Below are 9,194 nucleotides of genomic sequence, written 5' to 3'. Positions count from 1 at the left end.
TGCACAGGACCCACCTGAGAGGAGGCTTTTACTTCGTCGAAATAACTTGTACCCACGCTGTTTCCTAGCAACGCACTTCTAACGCGCGTAATTTGCCTATTTAATGTATAAATCAGATTGTGTGGATTTACTTCCAACTGGATCAATGATAAACGAATCCTTACACACCGGAAGTTGCGTCACATTATTTTATACTGAAGAAGGAAAAAAACTGGAGGCATAGAAAGGCGAAGCATGAAAAGTGAAAAGGCCTACTCTCATTTGTCAGAGACAAAGTTACTACACGGAGCGGCGTCACCTCATTTTAAGTTATGGAGGAAAAAGTGGGACATTCAAGTTTGACTGATCCGTGTCATATTTAACAGGTGGCCGCATTTGCCATTTTAATGAGCCTTGTTACGTCAGCACTTTCCAACCACACAAACCAAAAGCGCATCGGGTGGCAGACTAAGATGAAAACAAACTTTGAAATAACTTTTTATATCGTTCCTTTATTACTATATTGTTTGCGGGTCTCACTTTTTATTCTTTCAAAATTGCATCACATAGCACCCTGCGCATGTACATATTTGGCCAGCAGCATAACTCACAATGATGTGAATGCAGGAAATATCTGAGACTTCCTCTTGCGAAGTCTTTGCGGAAAGCATAAACCACACGAATCAGTCTGAAAAGGCACTCACAAAGTAGTTACAGTGTCTATGCTGAGAACACCGTGTTATTTTGAAAGACAGTTCAACATGAGGTGCTACTCGCACTCCGTATGGGGGGCTAATTTGCTCCTCTGGGTGGGTCTACTCTTGCGCTGCGGTAAGTTGCATATTTAATTCCCGCAGTTGCAGTGGGCTCTGATGTGTTTTTATCCCAAGTAAAAATGGATTAGATTATTCGCTGCTCAGTTCGAAAAACCTATTCTCTTGATTGAAATGGCACTATGAATTTGAAAAAAAAAGGTGCGATAATCCGTGCTTTCAATTTAACTGAGAGTTGAACTCATTCGAATTCACTGTCCATTTATCTGGAAAATTCCACTACTGAATATTGTGATGTACATTAATCAGCTATATGTCTGTATGTAAGGTAACATGTATGCTAAGATCCCAATATTATGGTTAAATAAAGTGCATTTAGGAAGGACCACTGTCTTGAGAAGAGTAATCCACAATTGATTACTCTGCTTTGATAGGATCTCATTCTTTAATAGCAATTTAATTAATGCAGCCAAAAAAAACTTCCATTGAACATTTTTCCATTATTTTAATAAAGTTGCAATCATAGCCTGCTTTCTATAAATGAAGATTCCCTGTAACATCACTATACATGGTGAATAACCACTTCACATTGAAAAAAAAGGCTGGTATTTTTTTTTTTTTTGCAGTGCGCAGTAGAACTAAAAGGCAATAAAGATTTGAATATTCATGCAATACAGAGATACAGGACATGTTACTGCCACTTTGGATTGAAGCATTCGTCTGACTAACTTCTGTTTTGTCTGTGCCTCGCTCAGCAGAAGCTCGAGTGAATACTGAAGTGCAGGCCGGGCCTCTGTATCGTGTGGTCGGCACTGGGCTCTCCATCTCCTGCAATGTGAGTGGCTTCTCCAGCGAAAGTGCACAACAAGATTTCGAATTCTCCTTGAAAAATCCCGGTTTTCCAGATAAAAACATCGTCAGCTCCAAAAACCCAGATTTCAGCTATGCAGTTTATCAGAGACGCATCAGTAGCAAGGACGTTTCTCTGACACATGTAAATCCGACCTCGGTCCTCTTCGAGATAAAAAGCCTGCGCAAAGATGATGAAGGGAAGTATGTATGTAGTGTAATCAATTCAGAATATCGTTATGATGGAACCTACAGTGCTACAACAGATGTTAAAGGTAACCGATCACTATTCTGCTTATAAGTTAATGCACAATATATCTGTATTCACATATTATAATGCCTCAGAAAACAAAAAAAATACAAAATGCGAGTGACTTTTCATGTTCTTATCGTTCGTGTGGTGCCGTAGTGATCGACAACTCCCTAAGTGTTTCATCTCGTGACTCCACCACCTCCTTGAGGTACAACGAAGGTGAAGCTCTCACTCTGACATGCCAAGCCTCCTGCAACACCATCCAGCACACCCATCTGTCTGTCACTTGGTATCTTCATAAAGATGGAGAGGACAACGCTCAGCCTATCATTTCTCTGGAGAGAGATTTCACGCTGAGCCCCGGACTGGGGTTTGAGCAGCGTTACAAGGAAGGACTCATTAGCTTAGACAAATTAGGAGAGGCCACATACAGGCTAAAGATGGCTCAGCTTGAGCTGTCAGATAATGGTACGATCTACTGCCAGGCTCAGGAGTGGATTCAAGATCCTGATCGTTCCTGGTACTCCATCATTCAGAAGGATGCGGAGAAAATTACCCTGAACGTCAAAGCCAGAGGTTAGAAGCAGCAGCCTCTGAAAATGATTTTGTCCCATCATATAAGTGGCACATCTTGTTATGAGTCTCTTTTTTCTCACTGTTTTTTATTTTTATTTCCCTGTGTAGAGGTGTCACCAGACATGTTATCACTGGCGGTGAGAATCTCAACACCGCAGTCAACTATGCTGGAGGGGCAGGAACTGTTGGTGTCCTGCAGCATCGACACGCAGAACCTGGAGGGAAGGTTCTTCTCTGTAGCGTGGCTCCGGGGAGAAATCGAGCTGGCCCGCATCGGCCCTACTGGCATTCTGTTGGTGCCGTCTGAGTACAGTGGTCGGCAGAATCAAGGGGAGCTAAGAGCTACGCGAATTGGGAACAGAGATTATCAACTCATCTTAAAGCCTGTCAGAACTGAGGACCAGGGAGACTACGTCTGTAGAGCATGGCCTCAAGAGAGAGACAATGATGGAGTCTTCACACAGGGGGCAGCCCAGGACTCCAACCCTCAGAAGATTGAGATTTCAGTCGCAGGTTTGTTCAAGCAAACCCATACTGACTGAGACGCACAGGATTCAATTTCTCTTTTCTCATATTCTATCTCCTATGAACTTAATATTTATTAAGAAATGTTTGTATTAATGTGAATGAAATTTTTATTTTCTACTGTTATCTTCTCAAACTGAGTCACGCGATCTGTCTACTGCCTTATCTCTTTACAGAAAGCGAGCTCTCAGTCCAAATGGCAGACACCGCACTAAGAGTTACAGAAGGGGGCGAGTTTAAGCTCGCAATCAAAGTGGGCGGGGTTCAAGGTCAGCTGTCAGTCACTTGGCAATTCAAATCTGCAGACACACCAACGGCTCTTTTCACCGATGTCATCAGTCTCAGTAAGGATGGTGTCATGGTGAAAGCATCCAAGTTCACGAGTCGTAAAGCAAGAGCGATGCGTCCAGCAACTGACACCTTCGTCTTGGAGCTCGATGAGGTCACGCCATCTGATTCCGGCGTCTACCAGTGCTCTGTGTCGGAATGGAAATCTGACGGCAAGACTCACAGCCAATCAAAGAGTGCCGATGTGACTGTGAATTCTGTTGGTAAGATATGCTTCCGTCTGTCTCATCAAATGATGATGCCTACAGTACATATTCGAGTGCTTTGATTATTCTTTATTTTGAGAACGTGTCATGTCAAATTCTATTGAACTTATACGTCAACAAGTGCGTAAGAACAAAAGACTGTGAGGCAGAGCTAAGGATGGGGATTCTGATCAAGCTGAGAATTTTGCTCCATGACATATCTTGACAATATGACATGAAATATGATCCAAAGGCATTAACAGCCCCTCTAATCTTTTGTCTGTAACACTACCATCTCGTTAAATTTTATATTTAAAATTTTAGTGAGCACCAAAGTGGAGGCGCCCTTTGATTTTCTGCACTGCATGAGCTTCCCTCTCGTGCTACCTGAGGGCAAAATATTGAATGTAACAGGACATATGATGCTCTTGGAAGTTTCTTTTTTTTATACACGTTGTGTGGCTTTTGTTACATTTTTTTTTGTTGTGTGTAAAAGAGTTTGAAGTCCCACAGATCACACCAAGGATGAATTGCAAAACGATAAGTGCATAAACGAGAGTACAAGGAGACAGTCATTTGGAAATGTCATGTGTTCACATTGCTTTCTTATTTTTAAAACTGATCGTGTATCATATTAATACGAGTTGGACTTGTGCCCTAGATTCCCTGGTGACAGTGTCTCTGAAAAGTCGCGACACCCAAGTGACTGTGGGAGACCCTGTGGTGCTCATGTGCCAGGTAAAAGGGCCACACATGCCCTTAACTCTGACCTGGAGCCTGCAACGTGACTCAACCATAGACAACATTGTGATGCTCTACTTCGATGGCACCATCAGCTGGAATGGAAACACACACCACTACCAGGTGAGAGTAGAGAAGCGAGACAATGTAGTCGTTCACTATCTGCAAATCGTACGCGCCAGCCAAAGGGAGAAAGGGATCTACCAGTGTAGTGTGACGGCCTTCCTGGAGAATGTACACAAGAAGCTGTCTCCATCCAACCTACTGAATGTGATGGTGCGCAACCCAGGTACAGCAACTGTTTCAATTGCGGCGTTCCACACCATCTCTCAAGCATATTTGCGTCGGAACTGTTATTTTTGCTCTATCTCTCTCTTTTCTCACCATTTCATGACAATTTTTGTCTCCCTCCTCTAGCGAGCAAGCTTGCTTTGTCCTCCAGCCCGAACATGGCACAAAATACCAACGCTGACATAGAAATGAAGTGCTCGGTTACAGCAGTATCCTCGGCGTCTTCTCTATTTGCTGTGACCTGGCTGCTCCAGCAGAGAGCAGTAAATAAGACAATAATGAGCTCGGACCGGAATGCTCTTGTAACATTCGGGCCCCAGACAGAGCTGAAGTACAGACAGCGAATCAGCACCAGGAGAGCTGAAGGGCCCACTTTTGAGATGACCATTCGGCAAGCTAGAATCTCAGACAAAGGCTCGTACGTATGCCAGGTGGTGGAGTGGCTACAAGATCCTCATGGAGATTGGTATTCGCTCCCTGCGATGTCTACGACCACAGCGCTAACTGTTACTGAGCCCAGTAAGATTTTTCCCTTTCAGGTCGCTAAAAGATTCAAATGCTACATCACGTGTAACTGACAAAAACTCAGTGCATACCATTAAGCAAAAAAATAAATAAAAAATTGATATGGCATTGCTCTGATTGAACTTTTTTCTGTCTCTTTTCATCCTTGTTCTTTAGCCAGCGACCTTGTTTTAGATAACAAAGAACAGCAGTTGAATGCCACAGAGGGAGACGAAGTAGAACTCAGATGCAACATCATCTCAGGTGCATCTGGTGCTTCCTTTTTCTACAAAGCCACCTGGTTCTACGCACCTCAAAACTCCTCCACCAATGGCTCCCTGGTGGAGCTCGATCACACTGGCCTGCTGAGTTTCCCAGAGAACCAGGCGCTCAGAGGCCTGCAGGGACGGCTTCGTCTCTCCAGACCCACACAGAGCAGCTATCGCCTCAGGATTCAGGGGACCCATGAAGACGACAGTGGGACCTATTGGTGTCAGGTTGAGAAATACCAGCTGGACAATGAAGGTCACTGGCAGCAGAAGGCCTCTGAGAGTTCTGGCGCCATGGTACTGACTGTAACTGTAAAAGGTAGGACTGCATATTTTAGAACGGTCTGTAGGTGGCTTAGTGTTGCATGTGTTTATGTAGTTGTTGCATTTTACCAAGGCAAGTGAGAGGGGTTTGGATAATCTCATTTAACACAATGTAACAGCATTTTTACCCAAATCCTTATTTTAGGTATTGAGGCAGGTTGTGCGCGTATGTTGTCACATTCCCATGCATTTTGCTGAATTGTTGTTGCACAAAACCACTTAGCTGTCTCTCAGAAACATGACCACTTCTCCTCTGGTGAATCACTCAGTTACTGTTGCTGGAATGTTCACCACTTTTACTTTTTCCTCCTTACTGCCCCTGTTAGTATGAGAGTATTTTTATTGCGACTTCCATGCCTGTTCTTTGCAGAGCATTGCAATCTCCCTCCCTGTTCACTGATTTCTCACTTGTCTGTTTGTGTCCCCCCCCGAAATGTAATTAAAGTCCCATTGATTATTTTGCCCTACAAAGCATAAATCTAATTAAATGAAACTTTGAGTTCGAGCTAAACATCAGCAAAGCAGTGGATTTCACCATCCCCTGCCGCATCACCCAACGAGCCAGCATTTAATCCAAGTTCCAGGTAACATGGTTTTGAGGGAAAGATACAGAAACTGAACAACATCCTGTTTTCACAGTTTACCAAAATCCCATTTTACAAGCCAGGTTAAAGAAGGGTAATCTAAACTTTGGTCACCCTCTCCCCAGACAATTCAGCCTCACAGTCTTGAATCCTGGTCCTGAAAATAGTGGCCCGTATTTCTGTGAGGTAGAGGAGTGGTTCCCATCTCTGTCTTTCACGGATGGAGGAAGTCAGGAAACTGGGCTGTCACTGTTTACACAGAGGATGAGCGTTTATTAATGCGATTAGCATCATCTTCTTCTTGTGAAAGCCTTGTGAATTTATCAATGTTGAAATGTGTTTTTCATCATCTTTATTTCAGGAGAGGTTCAAGCCGTTGCAGAATGCACGTCCGGCATCTGGATGGTGGTAGTTATAGTTCTTGTCACCGTCGCACTCTTAGTCATAACTTTATTGGTGCTAAAGATATGCAGGAGCAAGGACTCGAGAGGAAAGAAGTCAGCCTCGTCTCTCTGGACTGAGCAACCCCTTATGTCCACCAAACCCAATGCAGAGAACTGAACCTCAGAGATTGGAGGAAGAAGAGGGGGGGTTGTGCTGAGCAGTGCATGCAAAAATTGTTTCAGAATTTAAAAAGTTCAACTGTACATGTTTTAAGCTTTGAGGCAGTTATCACTGTACGATCACATTTTACTGTAATGGGAAGTAGAAAAATGCAGCAGATACTTTGTGCCTTTACACATGCACAGAAATGTTCTGTTAACCTATTTATGTTGCAACATAGAGGACAACTTTATACAGTATTTTTTTGATAGAAATCAGTCAAAGTTAAGCGCATCTACTGCAGCAGCTTGTGTGATAGGTTATAACCGTCTTTCTATATGAGTAATATGTCTACGAATCAACCAGGAAGTGCTCTGTGGTTTGCAAGAAAAGACAGAGTCGTCTGCATATCTGATGAGTTGTCACAGTCACGCACAGAGGGTAACTTTGTCACGCAACACACGCAATGCATTGTTTCTGCTGCTGTTACTTTTTTTCGTGTTTCCAAAGCAAAATGTATATTTTTTAAAATTTTTTTACAAATACATATTTTGAATAAATAACAAGATGAAGAGCAGCTGTTTAATCCAGGACTGTAAAAATACAGAGATATGGTTGTTATTTTGTGTCTTTTGAAAGAAGAAAACTGAACAGTGTTTTGAAACTGTAATTAGTGTAAATAATAGATTTTAAATTGAGTCATGTAATGGGCAAGGAATGTATAAGCTTATTCTGCCACCTGCTCCTTTTTGAACATGTTTGGAGGAAATGTAATTTGTCAAAATGTGAAATAAACTTTGAAAAAAAAAAGCAAAACATTTCAACTCTATATGAACACGAAAGATCTGTATATTAGAGTATACAGTGAGTGCATGTGTGGGTACATACAGTTAATTTGTGATCTAAAACAGGAACATTTCTCAATAGTGCCTCCACTCACCATACAGAACTTGACATAAAACAATTGCTGTGAAATTCCGCATGAGTTTATTGGCTGTTTCAATTCAACATTGGAGCATTTTCACATCCTGAAGACGAAGACGCAAGGAAAAACCCAGTAGAACAACTAGCCCTGACAGACCAAATAGGACAACAAATAACTGTTGATGTCTGTGGGTTATACACTTCAGGCATTATTTGATCATTCTTAGTAAAATGTCCCAAAGTAGAGTGCCCGCTAAATCATAGCTTAAATTAAATAGGGCTTCTAAATGCAAGAGGAAACATGAATCTCTTTAATAAGTTGTTGGATATCACAGAAAATATAAACCAGAGATAAGAAGAAAGTAGTTCCTTTCTTCATTTCTCTCGGGATCCGCCCCATCAAAATTTAACACCCCATCTGTATAAAAGACTTAGTTATTCCTTTTACTTTTGCAGAAACAGGCCATGACACCAAATTACTCCACTTCAGAGAAATTCTTTTGTTTGATGACCTAACACTTATGTACAAACTTAAGGTAAAAACTCTGGGCTTATCTGAAAGATGTGAGAAACTTATGGTACACTGAGGACTCTCAAAGCAGACTGTAGTCCTCCCAGTCTCAAAAAGATGATGTGCTGCTTTACTTTGAGAACAAAGAAGAAACAATGCGAGCCCTTCACGGTCTGTTTGACTGGCTTTTTCCCGACTTTCCTGTAATGCCACTCCCATGTGCTTGACAGTGTCAACAAACACTGAATTTTGTGGCATGTAGCTGGGGTAAACTAGTGTCCGCACCTGCCACCCCATTATGCTCTTTCCCCCGAAGAAAATCTCTGGGATTTAAATATAAAACATTCATAACATTAGTTTTTGTTTTGGCAGCAGTACCGTTGCTCCCAGTTCATTGTGAAAAAGCAGGATTTACAAGGCTACATCTATGATCCCTCGCTTTCCTAAACCCATGTGTGTTTGCTCGCTTGTTGCTGGACACTTTGAGCTGGTTTTCTATATTGCTGTGGTCTCATTCCAGATCTGATTTAACATCAGCTTGATGTTCTGGCCCTTGTGTGCCATGATGGGATTGGACATATCAGAAATGTCCAGGCACTTTCACAAGCCGGGTAGAGTAGCTGTTACTGTTTTCCCTTTGTCGTTGTGTTTATTTAATCATGGGAAAATGTGGCTCTGACACACCCTCAGCTCTGAGCACAGTCAGAAAGGTAGTTTTAAGTACCTGGCTGGTGTTTATATGTCAGTCTGTGGAGGTTTTGGTTACAGAACACATGTTTTGAGACTTCATTTTGCACACATGTAAAGTTTTAAGAAAACTTTATAAATGTATTGTTGAAATCAAAATAATGGCCAAGACAATAGCAGGGTGGGGGTTCTACCTATGAGTAATGCAGTAATAAGTCATCAATACTCATTGGTAGTAACATGTTGATGGAAGTTGTGGCTAGTTCTACAATATCTTCTGCTTCTTGAACAACAAAAACAACAGCATTGTGGCAAAAATATCCAAACA

At 42.1% G+C, this 9,194-nt stretch overlaps 1 protein-coding gene across 2 annotated transcripts; it reads left to right on the top strand.

Moving 5' to 3' along the window:
* The first annotated feature begins 205 nt into the window (after positions 1-205).
* On the top strand, positions 206-7,548 carry LOC142396604 (immunoglobulin superfamily member 3-like). 2 transcript variants are annotated; one of them, XM_075479516.1, is made up of 9 exons: positions 206-810; positions 1,508-1,876; positions 2,011-2,430; positions 2,539-2,943; positions 3,132-3,506; positions 4,150-4,518; positions 4,647-5,039; positions 5,202-5,612; positions 6,563-7,548. In XM_075479516.1, the coding sequence occupies exons 1-9, from the start codon at positions 702-704 to the stop codon at positions 6,760-6,762; spliced, it is 3,051 nt and encodes a 1,016-aa protein (XP_075335631.1). In that variant the 5' UTR covers positions 206-701; the 3' UTR covers positions 6,763-7,548. The 2 variants fall into 2 exon arrangements, with proteins under 2 accessions (XP_075335631.1, XP_075335632.1); XM_075479517.1 differs by having other exon boundaries at positions 207-810; positions 1,511-1,876.
* The last annotated feature ends 1,646 nt before the right edge of the window (positions 7,549-9,194 follow it).

Source organism: Odontesthes bonariensis, chromosome 12, assembly GCF_027942865.1.
Source record: "Odontesthes bonariensis isolate fOdoBon6 chromosome 12, fOdoBon6.hap1, whole genome shotgun sequence".
Classification (NCBI taxonomy): Eukaryota; Metazoa; Chordata; class Actinopteri; order Atheriniformes; family Atherinopsidae; genus Odontesthes; species Odontesthes bonariensis.
This window is presented reverse-complemented; position numbering and strand designations above follow the sequence as displayed.

Bases quoted from the DNA above. Each gene is read 5' to 3' on its own strand.
- LOC142396604 (XM_075479516.1), top strand. From the start codon at position 702: ATGCTGAGAACACCGTGTTATTTTGAAAGACAGTTCAACATGAGGTGC. The intron at 811-1,507 runs GTAAGTTGCATA...TGCCTCGCTCAG, and splicing joins GGGTCTACTCTTGCGCTGCG to CAGAAGCTCGAGTGAATACT. The intron at 2,944-3,131 runs GTTTGTTCAAGC...ATCTCTTTACAG, and splicing joins GATTGAGATTTCAGTCGCAG to AAAGCGAGCTCTCAGTCCAA.